Genomic DNA, 20,001 nt, shown 5'->3' with positions numbered 1-20,001 from the left:
GTGTTAGTATCCAAATACTTTAAAGGAACACTCATCTTGTTTTTTTTTTTTTTAAATATGCTAATTTTACAACTCCCCTAGAGTTAAATAGTTGAGTTTTATCATATTTGAATCCATTCTGCCAATCTTCACATCTGGCAAGAGTACTTTTAGCTTAGCTCAGCATAAATCGTTGAATCAGATTAGACCATTAGCAATAATGTTATGGTACAGCAGCAAATTTCCTTGATTACTATGCTGAAATGAGTAGAATTTCTAGCTATATCAGCCTAAAAAATTGCATCTTTTTGTTTCTTGTCGGTTTTAGTTCACAATGTAATTGCAATAGAGTCAAGCTTTAAATAGGAACATCTTCATAGAATTAAAGATGAATTTATTATAATAGTAACATTAAAAAAAATTGTCAATTGCATTCAGATTAAAAGATAAAACTGAAAAAAAAGCATTTATTTACAAGAGGAAATGTTTAGAAATTTGTATTTGCACCAGTGTTCATTTCGTCAGCAAAAGGACAAAGATGTTTGTTGCCTATTGCTTAAGTGGTCTGCTGCTCCAGTAACCGTTAATGGCGAATGTACAAGCTCTGATCTGCTCATTTATTAAATGAACAGTGCAATGCAGCACTGCAGGCAGCTGATTGTAATAAAAATCAATGCTGGTTAGCTTTTCTATTCCCTACTGAGATACTCGCTATTAGTATCCAATGAAATCCATGTCATATTAGCTTAGCCTTGAAAAAGTTTGTCAACAAATCGTCATGTATGTATTTTGTAAACATTACCATTGTCTGGTGAGATTTTTAGGAGATTTGAGTTCTTTTCCTATTTTTCTACAGTTGCCTACATGGTTTTAATCCAAATTGATCTCTGCTTGTTTTTACTTTCAGGATAACGAAGCTTTGCAGCAGCAGCTGTATGCTAATAAGCTCCAAATCTCTGCTCTTCAGTCCAAACTGGATGAGACCAGACACCGCTTCCCTGATGTGACCCCTGACCCAAACCTTCTAGAGCAGCTGGAAACCACACAACAGGATCTACTAGCCAAAGAACAAGAAGTATGTGTGTGCGTGTGTATTCAGAGCAGGATTAAGCAGAGAGGCCCCTTTACATCGTATATAAAAAGGCATTTCTTTTCTTTATTTTTTTTTATTCTATCATGTAGCCACCCTTTACTTGTTAAATAAATGAGTAAAAACACTAAAGAATATATTTTGAAAAATGCTGGTTGCTGCAACCCATTGACTTAGATAGTTAAAATATAATAGGATTCTAAGATCTTGTATATCTTAGAATCTTATTATATATGATATAATCTAGGGCTGGGTGATGAAATCGGTATCGATATTTATTGACCAGGCACCATTTTCAATATTGATACAAAAAAGATTTAGTATGTCGTTTTGGACTGCTATAGTTTTAATGTGGCTGCTGTGCACGCGCCTTGTAAGCAGTGCCAGTAAGCTTATGGTGGAAGTTTATCATTTCCAATGGAGGCGCGCATATTGGAGCCATGCTCACATGTTGTGCAAGCGGCGTGCATTTTCCAGCCACACCTAGTTGAAAACATCTGAACTTTTCTGAATGCTGCGAGCGCATCGAAATTCATGCAAATAGAACTAACCAATCTGATTTACACTTTGTAAAGAATATATACATTTCAGTATTAACGGTAGACTCAGACAAGCACAGCACTTTTAGCTTTTGCATCGGAGCTGCAGCAATGATTTGGCCGTTTGTCATCCTCTGAGAAAATGGTTGATGGTCCCCTAGTTACAAGAAATGCTAGGGAAGCGCGAGCGCATAGTCCATTGCAAATGGTCAAGGAATCCGCAGCGCAAGCTCTTGTCAATTCTTGTCAGAATAACACATGGGAAATTTTGTGCAGTGGCTAGTAGCAGTGAGGAGACTGAAAAAAATAAATAAATAAAAAAGGATGTCGCCAGAGTGGCTTTTTGGTTTCTTTTCTTGTGCATCCCCACCACTAGCTCCTTATCTGAAAGATTTTTTAGTAGAGGGTTATATAGTCATTCAAAGTCACAATTTGTAATGTTGCTGTATGTATTTAAGTAATGATGGCTGGCTCCTTTACTTGAAAGCTTAGATTTGATTGTCATAATTAGCTTTGTTTGACAGAGTTTGAGATTTACTCTATCATTATTATTCCCACCTTAAAGTTTGCTTTGATTGTTCAGTATTTACGCTTTACCATTGCATACACTTTGTAACATTTTATTTATCAAGTTTAAGAGTCTCTTTAGCACTTATGTTTATTTTATCATAAAGAGATCTGATATTTGGTTTAAATATATTTCTTTTTGACTATTAAAACTATTTGCCTTAGTAATGTCGGTTGAATTCTTTTGAATATAATATGTTCCAAACATTCTTGTGCTGTCCCTGAGGTTGTTCTTGCTCTTGATGCTGAAAAAGCATTTGACAGAGTTGAATGGCCCTACCTCTTTGCTGTACTCAAAAAATTTGGGTTTGGGAACACGTTTATTCCATGGATTCATCTCTTATATGCTCACCCCCAGGCCAGTGTACATACAAATGGTATACATTCACAATATTTTAAATTAGGAAGAGGTACAAGGCAGGGATGCCCACTCTCCCCTCTGATATTCGCCCTGGCTATTGAGCCACTGTCAAATGCCTTACGCTCTTCTGTTTCTTTTAAAGCAGGGGTCACCAATCTCTGTCCTGGAGGGCCGGTGTCCCTGCAGGGTTAAGCTCCAACTTGCCTCAACACACCTGCCTGGGTGTTTCTAGTATACTTAGTAAGAGCTTGATTAGCAGGTTCAGGTGTGTTTGATTAGGGTTGGAGCTAAAATCTGCAGGACACCAGACCTCCAGGAATAAGTTTGGTGACCCCTGTTTTAAAGGAATCTCCCGTTCTGATATTGGAACTAAACTATCACTTTATGCTGACGATTTGTTATTATATGTCTCAAACCCAATCACTGCCATCCCTTCTATCATTTCCATACTCAACAAATTTGGATCATTTTCTGGTTATAAAATAAATTTTCAGACGAGTGAGTGTTTCCCTGTTAATGATTTAGCCCTGCAACTTAAAGACCTTAAAGAGGTTTCATTTAGGCTGTGTAAATCTGGTTTTAAATATTGTGGGATAAATGTCACCAGATCTCTATCATCTCTCTTTTCTGCTAATTATACCCCTTTATTGGCTCAAACCAAATCTGACTTCCAAAGGTTGCGGAATCTTCCTTTATCATTAATTGGAAGGATTAATACAATAAAAATTAATGTTCTTCCTAAATTTTTATTTTTATTTCAATGTATTCCAGTAATGTTGGTTGAATAATGTTGGTAAGTGGTTAAATAAAAAAAATCCTAATATTCTTCAATGTATTGGTAAAAAGTATTCAATAATTATCGATATTGAAAGATATAAAACATTGCGGTAATTTATTATCATTATTATTATTTGCAATATCGTCCAGCCCTAATATAATCTATTTCTTGTTATATATCATATCATTTATATTTTATTCATTCATTTTCTTTTCGGCTTAGTCCCTTTATTAATCTGGGATCGCCACAGCAAAATGAACCGCCATCTTATCCAGCATATGTTTTTATGCAGCGGATGTTCTTTCAGCTGCACCCCTCACTGGAAAATTATATATTTTTATCATATATATATATATATATATATATATATATATATATATATATATATATATATATATATATATATATATATATATATATATATAATTTTTTTTTTTTTTTTTTTTTTTTTCAACAGAACAAACTCAAAGTTAGAAAACCACATTAATGGGAAGACTCGTTTAAGAAGACTTCATTAATCTAAAAATAAGTGGACAATGCTTAATACAAGTCTAAACTTGAGTGTAGATCATATTAAACTGGTCCACCTGCAAACACTTCCAGTGGTAGCTAAAAATCCATTTGATTGCAATTGCTTATGTAAGAATGAAGAAATCCATTCAAACAGACACAAACCCATCTAATCTCCAATTATATTTACCAGATTATTCTTGGTTATGATGCAGTCTGTTATTCATGTTGCGTTGTATCAAGACATGGATTATGATTTATATTGTAATTTCCATTTATTTTTATTCTCACTTAGGTAGAGTTGCTGTCAGAGCGTGCGAGCGAGCTTGAGAAGGATCTGGTAGTAAGGGAGGAAGAAGTCAGACAGCTAACGCTACAGCTTGAGCTCACAACCAGAGACAGCAGAGCAGCAGAGGAACAGCTTCATGCTCACATCACACACCTGCAGGTAAAACCTTCAGTAAAGCTCCATGATGATTATAATCTGGGGGGTTTTATCTTCATAATCTTGTATAAATGAAATTCATAGACAATGAGAAGCTTTTCACGTCGTACAGAAGTTTCTCCTAACTAAATCCTCAATTACGTTCTGTGTTATGTAGGAGACTGTGGACACACTAACAAGACGACTAGAAGAGGGGAGCGATGAATCCATCCTTCAGCTGCCTTCTGCTCTTCTGGAGGAGAAGAATCTAGAAATCGACCACTTGAATCAGCAGCTCCTCCAGCTGCAGCAGGAGTTGGATACAACCAACGATAATAAGGTATGTCTGTGTTTATTTCATTTGAGTTTTTAGGGCAACAGTATCTCTAGCAGAAATGGACCATCCACATCAAAAGCTACTGTTCAGACCATGATTAATGCAAACGTTTAAATAAACAATTCGCTTATGCGCCAACGTGCAAGAATTGTAGACCTAAACAGTCCTGTGACTTAACTTTATATGCAAAGAAAGAGAAAGAAAGAAATCCCAAGATGCCCAAGTTATAAAGAAATGTGTTTTTAAATTGGATAAAGACAGCAGAAGTCGATGAACTAATTTAATTTTTTAGCCCGACATCTTTACTGTTCCAAAATATTTGAAATTTTATTTAGAATAAAGTCTGTTGTGTTCAATGGGGCAAAAATTAGTTTTTACCCAGACATTTAAAAAGAATGGGGCATCACGGTTTCGCATTGGGTAGCACGATCACTTCACAGCAAGAAGGTAACTGGTTCGAGCCCCGGCTGGGTCAGTTAGCATTTCTGTAGATTTTGCATGTTCTCCCTGTTTTGTGTGGGTTTCCTCCAGGTGCTTGGTTTCCCCTACAGTTCAAAAACAAGCGCTATAGCTGAATTGGGTAAGCTAAATTGGCCGTGGTGTATGTGTGTGAATGCAAGACTCTATGGGTGTTTCCCAGTGTTGGTTTGCAGCTGGAGGGGCATTCGCCGTATAGAGCATAAGCAGGAAAAGTTGGTGGTTCATTCAGCTGTGACCACACCTGATTATCAAAGGGAACTAAGCCGAAATGAATGAATGAATGAATGAATGAATGAATGTAAAAGAACATATTTTAGAGCAGTAATCACAGTAAAGTTTATCCAAGGTTATCATTCCATCAGAATCTAATACCGACCCATGCCTAGTCATTACAGAGGCAATTTTGATATCCAGTCGATAAAAGAAAATAATAACACTGGGGAAAAAAACATTTGTCGGGTTTAAAAAGACATGTACTTGCATTTATTTATATGAGTGGTAGTTAATGAGGAGTATTTAATTGAATATCACTTCATTATGTGCATGCTGTCTCCTGAAACCTTAAATGTATTACATTTATTATATCTGTTTAATTAATGTATTTATTGCAGAAGACTATAACTGTGACTATTTACATTTGCATATGTCATCCTAATATTTCTTTAAGTATCAATGATATTTTGGATTAATGTCTAACCCTTATGTACTGTTCAAATTGACCATCCATCTGTTATGTTTTGGGCTGTTTTTGCCCTGTTGACTTCCACTATGACCACTTTTTATAATTGCAAAGCCATTCAAATAATCATGCATTGTTGCTGGTTTTCCCTGTTGGGAAGAGGTCAGATTTATTTACTAATAACTAGGGCCAGACGGAATCTGGGGATGTTTTTTGCTATTTCTGCGGAAAATGTTGGTAAAAATCTGCGGATTTCTGTGGAATTATTTTGGAAATATCATAACTAAAATCGTAATATGTGAAATAAAAAATAATGTCTTTTTAACCTTTATTTAATGTTTAAAATGCAAATCCAATTAGATCACCATTATTTGGTAAACAAAGCAAGTCTCTCATATAACATATCTACTATTACTACTTACTACCACTATTGGAAAATATGACTGTACAAACTGCACTGTAGATGAACATAAATCAGATGAACATTTTCATATTAGTCAATAATATTATTGTAATTAATTAAAAAACGGAATAAATATATATTTACACGCATTTACTCAAGTAAATAAACAATTAATGATGGCCAAAAAATCTGCGGAATTCTGCGCACGCAGATTCTGTGTGGACCTACTAATAACCCTTTAGATAAGCCTGTTTAGAAGTAAAATTTATATAAAAATATTATTTTTATATGGATTTCTATGGTGTAAAACTACAAATTATAGTGCTTAATTCATAAATACGCTATGTTTACTAGGTTCTGAGAGCTGAGCTGCTTATTTTTTATTTTCTCAAACATATCAAAGGTCTTTTTTACACTCTCACACACTATACTCCACATAAAAGCCAGAAACTAAGCTTTTTTTGCACTGCAACTGGTGATAAACAATACAAATCAAAAATTGTATCTCTTTCCAACAGGGAAACCCAACAACAACTAAGAATGCATGGTGTCATGGGTTTGCGATCAAAAAATGTTGTTATAATGGAAGTCAATAGGGCAAAAACAGCCCCGAACATAATAAAAGCGTAGTAAATTTGTAAAAATTGAGTATTGTTGAGTTTTTAAAATTTTTGAAGCGTTTTCTCAAAATGAATGTTAAAATAAGATTTGGCACCAAAAATCATTCCATTTGCTAAAACTGAGAAACTTGTGGCCAAATTAGGCCTCAAAATCACCTAAATGGATAAAAACATCCCCAACTGCACATGTTTTATTGAGAACTTACATTTTTTATTAATATATTTGGTAAGAAACGCACATGCATAACTCTGAGAACTGCTCTGGAGTAGGTTATAGTTAGAGCATAAGTTGCTATGGCAACTTCATACCCTTAATGTTGTATTTTTGTTAGAACCGAAGGTTATCTGCTTTCATATCCTTAAACTTATCTGCATATGTCACACAACCTGCTTTCTGGAATATCCCCAGGTTTGTAATGAGTCCTCATTACATTTTCAGATTCTAGAGGAAAAGCAAGCTGAGATTGAAGAACTTCGCTCTCTGGTAGAACGTCTCCAATGTGACCAGGAACGTTTACAGCAGGCAAAGGAAGAAGAAATGGAGCAGCTCCATGAGGTTATTAACAAGCTTCAAGAGGAGATAAGCCAGCTTGACCCCAACCATCATGAGATCAGCGACCCCAACACTGACAGCCCCGAGTCGTCGGACTTTCCGTGGTCTCCTCGTCCTCGCCAGCAGAGGGCATCTGAAGAAAGCCTGTGCCAGGAGCTCAACAGCCACAGACTGCAGTCGTCCCGTGCTCGTTTGCAGGAGTTGCAGACTGAGCTGGAGCAGGCCACCGGGGAGAAGGACTCCCTTCAGAGACTGCTGCATTCCCAAGAAGAACAGTATGGAGGTCAGGTGGAAGCGCTTGGACGGAGTCTTGGAGAGGAAAGGGGGAAAGTGGCCGTGTTGGAGCAGGAGGTCAAAAAACTGACACTTCAGCTGGAGGAGAAAAGGACAGAAGCTGAGCGATTGGCAGCCTGTGTGGAAGAGTTAGAAGATCAAGAACGATCTCTTCAGTCCTGCTTGAGGGAGTCGGAGCTCCACTTGAGAATGGTAGAGGAGAGAAGAGATGAGTTTCAGGAGGAGGTGAAGAAGCAGCGCGCTGAGAAGGAGCTTCTGGAAAACCAGATCTCTGAGCTCCAGCACAGAGAGCAGGAGAATCAGGGCGAGCTTGAGGATTTACGGTCCAGACTTGAAGAGCTTGAGGAGCACGTCCAAGCAGACATGGTCAACCTCAGTGCCTTGGAAACCAGCAAATGCGAGCTGTCCATGGAAAGAAATGCTCTGAGAAAACGTGAGGGACGTCTCCAGGAGGAAATTGAGCGCTTAAGACAGGAAATGACATCAAAGACGAACTACATAAAAGAGCTGCATGAGCAACAGGAGGCGGCGGTTGCTAAACAAGGAGAAGCCCAGAAAGAAGTACTGGTGAGATCTTCTTGGAAATCTTTTATTATTAATATTTATTTTTTTGATCAAACCCTGTTCACTTTTGGTTATTTGAGTACAGTTTTCATTTCTTCTCGCTGTAGTGATTTTTGTGAGGAACAATGCTACTTAAAAGTGTAATGTAATTCTTTCTGTACTTTCTTTTGTGACATAAACAATAAGTTATTTGTGAAGTTGCCTCTGGGTTTGAGGTTTTTCAGAGTGTGTAATTAGTTGCAGATCATGCATGTTGTCTGTGTGCAGTTTGGGTAGTGACTAAGTTACTGCAGAAAAAAAGGGGAGAACAGAGTGGTTTAGTCCAGCCTACTGTCATATGAGACAACGACTCACACAGGAAGCAAAATTATAGAAAGAGGAAGTCTTGTCTGAAGTCTTTTAAGCTGTTTACTTCAAACTTTGATCTAAATTTAGGATTATTTAGTCAAGGTAAACCTGCTTTCTTAGTGTTTGCAGTGTTATTAGAGCATGATTGATAAACGTTTTAGCAAGTAACGTTTTATTAAACACTGTTTAGAGCTGTGTGTACTTTTCATTATTGTTTATTTAGGAGACAAAACAATGATTTCTTTAAAATGTAATCGCTGCACATGATCCGTTTGGAGTGTTTCATGTGCTCTAGGAAGCTGGAAATAGTTTACATATTGAGTCATGCTTTTACAGGAGATCTGCGGCACATTTAAACTCTGTTATTCCAGCTATGCTATGCAGTAATGAGCAACCAAACCACTGAGTTTTGCAAGCGTTTTTTAACTGTTTGTTGCTGCTGTTAAAGGGCTGACTGTGTGTTTTGTGCAGACGTGTGCTGAAGAGACCTTGGCTAAAGCCGAGACTGCTCTTCGTGAACGAGAACAGCAGTTGATCCTCCTGAGGGCGGAGCATGAGGCGCTGAGGGCTGAGCTCGCTGCTGTGAAGGAGGGGCTTAGTAACAGCACAGAGAGAGCTGAGAAGCTCCAGGAAGAGGGACAGGTATGTGGAACTAGTTTCTTATAATTCACATGTTAGCATATATTGTGGTTTGTTTGTTAAATGCCTAATTCTGGCTTATTGTTTTTGGGTGATCTTCCTGTAATTTAGGTGAAATAATTTTATTTTAAAGGGCTAGTTCACTCAAAAATGAAATTCACTCACTATTTACTTAAACCACTGGGTAAACTAACACCTTCTGATTATTGTTAATTTTACTGTCATATTCTTGCAGGCTTAATGTTGTTGCTAGCCTGTTTGTTAAATATACTGCAATGAATTTGTTGGTTATTTTCTCCACTGCTCAAATGATAACACAACTTGAAGGGATAGTTCACCCAAAAATTAAATAGTCATCATTCACCCTTTATTAGTTTCTTCTGTTAAACACAAAAAAAGATATTTTGAGGCAGGCTGAAAAGGACTTCCATTGTAGGAAAATCAAATACAATTGGAGTCAATGCTTAAAAGATGATATTTTGAAAGCTTTTGGAAACCCTTAAGCATTGACTTCAACTGTATTAAGTTTTCCTACTATACAAGTTGATTTCACCTTCTTTAAAATATCTTCTTTTGTGTTATCAGAAGAAATAAACTACATAAATGGTAAGTAAATCAAGACATTTTTAATTTTTGGGTGAACTATTCCTTTGTTTTGTTATCTTTTGAGCTTTAGAAAAAAAAAAGTTAATTGCAGTGTATTTAACAATTAGGCTTGTAACAACATAAAGCCTGCGAGCGTATTAATTATAAGTCAGTAGTTTACCCAAAAATGAAAATTGGCTTCAATTGTTCATTCTCATATCATTCCAAACCCCATCAAGCCTAACATGTTGTTTAGGATTTTATGTTGGCATACTCCACACATGTGCACTAGAAATATTCTTTCTTGTGCAGTGTCTGTGCTGTTTTGGGGCATAAATTTACATCTTGTCGAAACAAAAAAGTTTATTTATTTATATATTTGTGTAAAAGATTTTACCTGAATAAAATATATATATATACAGTCTTGAAAAACTGAAATTTTAGCATCTATTTAACTTGCCAACAAATTCAATGAAACTCCTCTCACAGTTTCTTTATGGATTGAGCAATTCCAGCGTTATGGATGTGACATTTGCAGTAAAAACTCAAAACATAAATTCACAATCTATACGTTAACTATAATAAAAACATCTGTTTATATTTTCCAAAACAACTAAGCATTGAGTTATGAGATCAGCAAAATAAAAATCTCCAAACATTTTTATATTTTAAATGAGGAAAATAAAGATGCGTTAAGATGTGACCAAAAAAAGTTTGCGAGTTTATAGTATACAACATACTTTGTAGAAATTCTATTAGTTAAACTACATGACCCAACAAAATTATGCTAATCAAAAGGATAAGGATTGGCTCTCTAAAGGAAAAAATCAATGATTTTATTTTAATTTGCTTTTAGGAGGAAAAAGCTTCGTTGTAGATAAGGTATGCAACATTTATAGATTTTGGTTGTGCGGTTATAGTCTGAGTAATAACCGCGTTGTTATGGTTATCTTGATTAGTACACATTCATTAATTTTTAAAACACTACTAGTTTAGAAAATCTTATGAAAGCTTCTTATATTTAAAGTGTTATTTATTGCTGCTCTGTAATCAATTAATATTGTACAAAAAATATTAAAAACAAACAACAGTCCATTTCTCTTTGGACTTAAAAATAAGTGAAAAAAAAAACTTTTTTTTTTATTAAGTAATAATTTTACCCAGAAAATAAATAAATAAATAAATAAAATAGTATTTGTCTAATGTAAATCTAAGCTACTTATTAGCTAAGTATTTCTCTTTTAAAGTGAACAAATGTAGTCAAAGTCTGCTTTTGATCAACAAGATTTCAAAATTGTTTGGTATTTTCCTTTTGTTGTTTTTTTTTCTCTTTGGCGTATTTAATTTTAAATTTAATTCATCTATTCCTATAGTGCTTTAACAATGTAGATTGTGTCATAGCATCTTAAGATAGAAGTTCTATTAGATTGAAACTGTGCCAGTAGAAATGTGTATATTCCATACAAAGTATGAAGCTGACCGGTCAGTTCCTGTTACATGACTCGCGGTGTGCTCGCTGCATTCTTTCAACTAGGTGTGCCTGGAAAGTGTCGCCCCTCTATTGGAAATAACGAAGTTGCGCGCACAAAAGAAGGGAAATGTGAACGGCCCTTAGTTAATAGTTAAAATAGTTAAAATGAGCCTTGAATTCAGTGCGTGTTCTATTGTGTACAAGCTCGGAACTTCAAACTAGCACACAGTTGGCATAACTTTTAGTTGCATCTGTTTTGTTCCCTGCAGAAACGAGAAACCTTTATGATTAATTAAGCGTGGTTAATAGTGAAATTGGTTAACCATTGCATTGGTTTTTTTGGATGTGACACCTCTCCATTATGGATGCGACATATGTGAAATTGCCACTTGTGTGACTTTTTTTGTAAATCAAATATAATTGTTTGAAAACATTGACAAAGACATTGGGTGTTTTTACAGTACTTCAAAATACAAACCTACACAAAAAAACGTAGGAAGAGTTTCGCTATTTTAGGTACACACTTCTCTAAAAAATCTAATTTGGTGCTTTTAAACTTTCTCCCATCAGACGAAAGATCGTGCATTGGCTGATTTGGAAATCCATAACCAGCACCTGAAGGCAGAGCTGCGGAGCCTGCAGGATGACCTGGCTGTTCAGGAGGAAGAGCTGGCCTATCAGCAGCGAGAGCTAGAGCAGCTCCGTCAGCGCTGCAACCTCCAGGACCACCATCCAAAACACAGCTACCGCTTCCTTGAGGGTCTTTCCCAGGACCCGTCCCTGTCTGCCTCACTGTCTTCTCCTGAAGTCCTGCGGAGGTTGGACTGCAGCGAAGAGCGCCCGTCCCGCCTGCAGGTATCTCACCTCTCAGAGCTCAGCGCGCTCCACAACGCCAGCCTGGAGCTCCACAGCAAGCCTTCCCCCATGGAGAGGGACAAAGAGAGAGCACACGTCAGACAAACTTTCAGCCCAGCCTCAGAGGAAGCTCCACCCAGCACGCACTCTGCCTCCCCATGCTCTGTTACCGTGTCTGAACACCTCTCTGTGCTCGAGTCGCTGGATGCAGATAAGGTAATCATTCAGTTATTTTCCCAAAGATATGTTATAGTGCTCAATAAGAAGAATTCCTCAATTCCTAATCCAGCCAACATTTTAAATGTTTTTGCCATACAAATGACATTTATTTTTTTTAGTAACTTTGTACACCAGAACTTATATAGTGTATAAAAACATAATCTTGATAGGGTCACACTTTACAATAAGGTTTCATTAGTTAATGTATTATTCACTAGCATGAACTAATAATTAAGAAAACATGTCCAGTCTTTATTAATTATAGTTCAATATTTACTAATATATTGTTAAAATACATGCATGTACTGTAGACTGCTAGTCTCAGAGGATGACAAAACATTGCTGCAAATCTGATGCATGTTTTATTTATGAAGAAAATTAAAAAGCACTGCAGTGTTTGTCTGAGATAATGGGCCCTATCATAGACCCGGCGCAATGTGGCGCAAGGCGTGACGCAATTATTATTTGCTACTTTCAGCTCAGCGCAAGGGTCATTTTGAGGTGTTGCGCCACGCTTTTTAAATAGCAAATGCAATTGCGCTTATATGTTTTGGCACATTGCTATTTTGAGAAACTATAATAGTCTGTTCTTTAGACCAGAATACGCAAATATCTTTACATACGAAAAAATTTTAAATATTAAGGATATATAAAGGATATAATAAGGATATATACAGGATATAAATAAAAAGAATTTAAATATTACAAAACATATTATTTTATAGCCTACATGAATTTAAAAACCACTGTTTTAAATCCTTCATCTCGGGAGGCTTATTCAGTTCATTCAATTTGCTTTTGTATAATGTTGTTATTATTATTAGCAGTATTATTCATTATATCCATATTTATATTTGTTTTATTAAAAACAAGCTTAGATTTGTCCACCTGTCAGGTTTTAGACCATACGGGGCATAGCAGGTGTATTTGGAAATAACTCTGTATTTTGACCACACTTGGTTATTATTGTTCATTTATTCGTTTGCTGAAAATTAGAACTGAATTTAAAAAATGTTTTGAAACAATTTTGTTTGTTAAGCGCAAATATTTAATTATTTATAGGCTAATTGCATAAAGGTTTCCCTATCACGAGAGCAAAAGCGAAAGTGAACTTACTTTACGCCATGTAAATAGCAAATGCGCTTATGGCGCGACGCAGCTGGCTCTTAAAGGGAATGGCAAATGAGACTCTGATTGGTTTATTCTCAAAACACACCTGTAACTCATTAAGAAAATAAACTCAACCCTTTTAGACCATGCCCCATGGCGCAAAGCGAATTTTCCCGTCCTCATATTAGCACATATGGATTCTGACACTCCCTGAATGCGTTTGCGCCCTGCGCTTTCCGTTTTGCGCATGGACCGTCAAAATAGAGACCAATAAGTCAAAATGGTATATTATAAATATACTAAAATGGGTATATTTCATACAAAACATGAAGCGAATTCATCAGTTCTTGTCACGTGAATCGAGGTGCACTCGCGGCATGTTTTCAAATGGCTGTGGCTTGCATGCGTTACTTACGATATGTGCGTGCAAGCCACATGCCTCCATTGGAAATAACGAACATGAGCGTGGAAAAGATGTGATGTAAACGGCCGCCATTATTTGCGATCTCTAAAAGTTGATCTTTTTCTTGCACACACATACATGCTGGATATACCTGATTTGTTGATAAATGGGTTGCGGATCCATTCCCTGGCAGTTTGTAGGTCCTTCTCTGGGCTGTTTCCCCTTCACAAAGAAACTTTCCAAAGACGTCTGTTTCTTACACATTTCTTACTCAGCTTGTGGGTTAAATTTTAGCCCTCAGGTGACCGAGATATAGCTGAGAGACAGCAGTCATTTAAAAAAAAAAAAGATTGTTCACACAGATGATAAATAAAACTGAAATAATTAATGATTTTTCGTGCAACCCGGTACCAATGCCGAAGCATGCTAATAGGACTTTTAATTTGCCAGTAACCTGGGTTAAGCGATTCCGATTGCCATTGCAAAATTGGCGCGTTTAAGGTCTGTTTTCTTTAAAAATCAGCACTTTCCACTGGCTAAATGACATCTGATATAAAGTGGGTCTCAGATTGTACAAGAACCACTGCATTAAATTACTTTTCCCACACCACGTCTTTAAAATATGAGCATTTATTTTACCCCTGTATATTCAATGGAGCTTCTGCGCTAGCCTGCCGATTCTTACAGGCATGTGCGAGTAAATGGCTCTTTGTCTCGTTTTACGCTTGAGCAACTAAATGAATGCCAGAGTCTATTTAACTGATTGTATTTTAACTACATTACAACATCGATGCTGTAAAAGGTATCGTTTAAAATGGAAATAAAACTAACAATAACAGGCCAACGGAAATTTATCAGCATGGGAACAGCACTAGCTCTGCATATACCCTATTGATCCACAGACCGGTACCGGACCTCTGGGTAAACAGACAATAAATGACTTTATTTTCATTTCCTAACGTTAATAAACATGTATAAATACTATAATGAGTTGAAATGAATAAATGTATTGGTCATTGATCGTTCATGTAAATAAATACATCAACTAATACAACCATTTTGAAAAGTGTTGCGCATGATCGACACACTTTGTTTGTACAATATTAGTAATAATATAGTTTATTATTATTATTATTATTATTATTATTATTATTATCAACAAAAATAGTAATCATCATCATTGTCATGATAGTTATTCATATTTAGCTTTGCTTTTTTTTGTTTTATTTGGTAGTTTGGAAACTAGTGCCTTTTTTGTTTTTAGTTTCCATGGCACACTGTCAGAATGAAAGTATTTAAGTTAAGACCTTAAGAGTTTTATTTTCATGCACCTAAGTTAGTTAATAGTAACAATGCAGCAATCGAAAAAATCGTCCAAAAATCATATTTATATATTTTTTTATGCCTTAAACGCAGCATTAACAACCTGACTTTTTTTGTGAATTTTTATTACTTTTATTTTATCTCTAATACAGAGTTGAATGCAAAGTACAAAGTGTGTAAAGTGAAAGATGAAAGCACCGTAAAAAGTATTTATAATTGGTGACTCACGTTTTTATTTTCACAGTATTATTGGCAAGCTTATAATATGTGGTAATGGTGTGACTTTTTTCATTTAATTTTTAAATGTTTTTTTTTTTTTAAGGTTGATGATTTGGACAATTCCGATGTCACACCATCACGGTCCCCTATTGGCTCCACCTCTCCTGTGTCTGTGCCGGAGTGGGTCAGCGATGGATATGGCAGCAGTGCGTTGTCTTCATGCATGCGCTTTTGAATGATACTGCATTTGTTTAACTGGTGTAATTGGAGTGTTCTAAAATGTTTGTGCATGTACAGACGTGAGCTCAGAGCTGGAGGCCATGCTGAAGCTTGAGTTGGAGAATACGGAGCGTTTAGATGCTCATTTTGTGGAGTATCTGCGCTGCAGAGGAATGTCACCTGCTGAGAATACAGATAGTGCTGCAGGCAGCATGCATGACAGCCATGAGGCCCTCACACCCGAGTTACAGGTAAACATAATCACTGCAGTCTCTTTTTCCATTTATGAGAGGGTAGCATTGTGAAAAGTGTGCTTGTGTATTGTTCATAGGCTATGTTAAAGCGTGTCTACCAGGAAAGCTGCAGAATTCTGTCATTGTCCCATCGGCCTGCCCCATCCGGCCAGTCCCGCCCAGATTCTGATCCTGCCCCGCCTCCCTCCTGGCAGAGGGAGAGACGGGCCTTACAGGAGACCATCTTATCACTCAGAGAGCTGCTCTGCAGGATGGCAGACAGGGAACCCAAGGTGAGGATCATTTCTGGATTATCATAGAATTTTAAAGGGTTATGAAACCCCCTTGTTTCAGCAGGGTGTTTTCACACTTTTTGGAAAAAGTCAGGAAAGTGGGCATGTCCAGGTCTGTCTAGGGGGGAGTGTTGGAGGAGGAAAAGAGGGAGGGTCTACAAAAAATTTGCATAAAAATGGGAGTGTCGATTTGGGCATGCGCTGATTTTCACAGTCAAAACACACACAAACGGACGAGAAAGGCTGTGACTGTGTTTACATGGACATCGGTAATCAAATTATTTGACAAATTATTAAATGGTGGACTTTAACTGCAGTTTGGCTCTTTCATTCAGGGAATTCATTTATGCCCCTCGCGACAAACAAGATATTTGATTCGAGGAACTCTAAGCATGTATTTTTCATGAAATGTTTGTTACTGCATGGCGAATGAGAGAAAAAAAAAACTCTGCATTTCCCGGAAACTTAGAAGAACTCGGCAGGTAGCGTCAAAGCCGTGTGTGTTAGTCTTGTCACAAAATGCGGTGAAAATCCTACACAACGGTAAGTTTGATTGTGGTGCTAACTTGTTTATACTCTGTGTAATAGTTAGTTCAATACGAACTAACTTTGCCATCTGAATAAACAAAGACCACTGGTTGCTTACTTACCAAATCTGTAGAGACCGGACAATCAACACCAACTAGTCTTTATTAAGTGGAGACGAGCAGCAAATTCAGATCTCACCATTTCCAGATGAAAAAAGCTCTCGAGTAAACAATGTTCCTTAGACACGTATTGTTGTCGAGCGTTGCGTGCACTGTAATCTGTATGTGAGTCCAGCTGCACTCTCATAGAGAGAAAAAGAAAAGAAAACCTTCACTGCAGCAAATTATAAAAGCAACACTGCACGCTTGTTTTGGGAACACAACGTGGCGTCTCTCTGCCGTCTAAACAATGTAACATTAATGAATATTAATAAAGTTGCACAATAGAGCGCGCTAATTGGTTTAAGCCAAGTCTTACTCATGCATTAATGCAGCACACTCGGAGACATAATAAGGCACTCCCAGGTACAGATGTCCAGTCTACGCGCTGGAATACACGCTAAGATCTCATATCCGTGACGCAGCTTCAAAAAGTAGTTTCAAACTTTAAGTATGAATTTGCTCAAAATAACACAAAAACAACCAATTTTTACTTTTTAGTGAAATATATGTGTCCTAATAGTGTTTTTAGCAGCATGGGACACCCATATGACTGTCAACAGCTCAAAAAATGTGTGTTGGTGTTTCGTGACCCTTTAAAACAGGGGTCACCAATCTTGATCCTGGAGGGCTGGTGTCCCTGCAGAGTTTAGCTCCAACTTGCCTCAACACACCTGTCTGGGTGTTTTAAGTATACTGTACCTAGTAAGACCTTGATTAGCTTCAGGTGTGTTTGATTAGGGTTGGAGCTAAAATCTGCAGGACACCGGCCCTCCAGAAACAAGTTTGGTGACCCCTGCTTTAAAAGGTCTATTCCAGACAATGGAAGTCAGGGAATTTTATATAAATATTTTTTGTCCAAGTGATGGAATATCAGAGATTTTTGTATGTCATTTTAAATGACTTTCCATTTATTAAAATGTGTTTTTTAGTTCTATACCAGGTTTATCGTGAAGTTTTGTGTGTTTTGCCTATTGTTAATGTTGGACAGTATTTCAGTGCCATTTTATTCACTGGTAATCAAATGCAGTAACTTTTGTAAAGGTAACAGGATATAACTTTTTATGTTTTTTTTATGTTGTTTTGTTTGCTTCAGTACTTTATTTTGACCGTAAGAACCATTGGTCTCTGTAATTTATATAAAGAGAACACTTAGAGAAACAAAGAATGAAAGTGTTTACCTCTTAGCCATATATTATTATTATCCTACAATATCATTTTTGATACATGAATGACTCTGAGCGATCAAAGTAAACATAACTGTTAACAATAGTTTTTTTGCAATAATTTAATAATAGCACATGATGTGTCTGAAGCGGGTCACACACACCTAGGGAAAAGTGTATTGCAATTCAAGGTATTTTACATCAGATGAGGACTTTCTGATTGCACATATATGTCATTTCATAAAATATAGTACAGATGGTGTGTAGGGTATTTAGTATCATGGCTTTGTAGCAATTGAAAAAAGTTCCTCTGGATTTTGCATCATTTCCTTGATTCTGCATTAAATTCAGTGACAACAGAAATGCACAATTCTGGAGGAACTACTCGACAGAAATCATGGAAATTCATGTTTTTAGTCGGGTAATTTGACTTTTGTCTTACAGTGGGAACCCTGAAAGTAAATTTGTTTGTTTAAATCTAATTTTCAGCAAAGTTATGTTAATCAATTTTACGCCCCAGAAATTGCATGTCAAATGATGCAGTTGGCTTTATTGTAAACTCAAATGTAAACTGAGAACAAAACGACACACACAGAGTTATACACACAATTAAGACTGTCCTGTTAACTGTGCGTGATCCAACCCTTCACTTATAGCATGTTTTTTATTTATTTATTTAAATTTTTTTTGTATTTGTCTGTTTGCTCCTGAAGGCTGATGATGGGGATGTGGACTGGAGGCGTGAGCTGTTGCAGGCAGTGCGCAGTGTGTTTGACAGTGAGAGAGAATGGCTTCACACTCAGCTTCAGGCTTTCATGGCAACCAGCACTCAGATGGACCTCACCCCTCTGCTGGACCAGCTAAAGAAACTGTTTCAGAAGCAGGTGCTTAGCAGCCCCCTCTACACCATTCTTGCATGTCATCTTAAATCTAAATGCATTCACAAGCTTTTATCATTCATAAACACGTTTTCTTTTTGTCCTGCAGGAGGAGCAGCAGTGGAAATCATTAGAGCAGATTTTTAATGCAGACCGTCACAGTCTACTGGCTGAGGTACGCAGTCTGCATGCACAGCTCCATGCAAGCACCCAGCAGAGCCAACAACAGCTGCGACAGCTCCAGGATTCCCTACACACCACAAAAGAACAGGGGATGGAGACACAACATCAGCTGCATAGTGATGGTATGTTCTTCTGAAGCCCCTGTGTGGTCAGTCGAGAGAAAAATGACTGCAAATGTAACATATTTATGTATTCACTTCATGCACTGTTTAGTTAAAGAGTTGGAGATGCGACTGCAGCAAGAACAGACACAGTCACATGATCTGCGCTGCTCTCTGGAGGCTGAGAAGAGTAGAGGACTGGAGCAGCAGAAACAGTTGGAGGCGGAGCTTAAGGCTGTATCAGTGCTGAAGGCGGAGCTAGAGGAGATGAGAACGGAGCTGCAGTCATCATACAAGCATCAAGAAGAATTAAAGAGCGAAATACATAAGCTCAGGTGCACGCATGCACGTTACATAAAAATGGTCAATTATTAGTATGCTGTCATTTTTTTCTGAACATGTTTTGTGCGTTTTCAGGTTGAGTCTGGAAAACTTTGAGGCTGAACGTCAGACCTGTTTACAGGCCGTGGAGAAAGAGCAGGCTAAAGTACAGTTACTGCAAGAGGAACTTAAACAGCAGCAACTCCACAGCCAACAAACAACTGTGCAAAACAAACAAACCCAGGAGGTAAAACAAGTTTTTGATGTACTAACCTACCGTTTGTGAGGAATTTGATTCCTCATATTTACAACAAATTTAATATAGTTAATCCAAAACTGTTTGTTTGGGTTACACTAGGTGTCCATGACATATTTGTTTAGTCTGCAAAAAAAGTATACTTTCAACTAGGTCCCTTGTGTTGATCAAGTTTGTCATTTTTTAAAGTGCATATAAGATGATAATTATTGCATTAATATGGATTATTTAGGAGGTTTTTACACAACATTATCAGCCAAAGTTGAGGAACTTTTATTTAGATGTTTTGCCTGTTCGTTAACATAACTTTTTTTT

General features: G+C 36.9%; 1 protein-coding gene across 8 annotated transcripts in view; it reads left to right on the top strand.

Annotated features, from left to right (window-relative positions):
* pcnt (pericentrin) overlaps window positions 1-20,001 on the top strand; it is a 90,657-nt gene that overhangs the window by 55,357 nt on the left and 15,299 nt on the right. For all 8 annotated transcript variants that reach the window (NM_001346290.1, XM_073952601.1, XM_002662304.7 and 5 more), the window contains 13 exons: window positions 887-1,054; window positions 4,120-4,272; window positions 4,427-4,588; window positions 7,207-8,181; window positions 8,998-9,168; window positions 11,792-12,292; window positions 15,454-15,556; window positions 15,648-15,820; window positions 15,901-16,095; window positions 18,661-18,831; window positions 18,935-19,130; window positions 19,222-19,444; window positions 19,527-19,677. In NM_001346290.1, coding sequence (NP_001333219.1) covers window positions 887-1,054; window positions 4,120-4,272; window positions 4,427-4,588; window positions 7,207-8,181; window positions 8,998-9,168; window positions 11,792-12,292; window positions 15,454-15,556; window positions 15,648-15,820; window positions 15,901-16,095; window positions 18,661-18,831; window positions 18,935-19,130; window positions 19,222-19,444; window positions 19,527-19,677 — 3,342 coding nt within the window. The remainder of the gene's footprint in view (window positions 1-886; window positions 1,055-4,119; window positions 4,273-4,426; window positions 4,589-7,206; window positions 8,182-8,997; window positions 9,169-11,791; window positions 12,293-15,453; window positions 15,557-15,647; window positions 15,821-15,900; window positions 16,096-18,660; window positions 18,832-18,934; window positions 19,131-19,221; window positions 19,445-19,526; window positions 19,678-20,001) is intronic.

Source organism: Danio rerio, chromosome 6 (genome assembly GCF_049306965.1).
Source record: "Danio rerio strain Tuebingen ecotype United States chromosome 6, GRCz12tu, whole genome shotgun sequence".
In the NCBI taxonomy this organism is placed as follows: Eukaryota; Metazoa; Chordata; class Actinopteri; order Cypriniformes; family Danionidae; genus Danio; species Danio rerio.
Note: the sequence above shows the minus strand (reverse complement) of the source record. Positions and strands in the feature narration are given on the sequence as shown.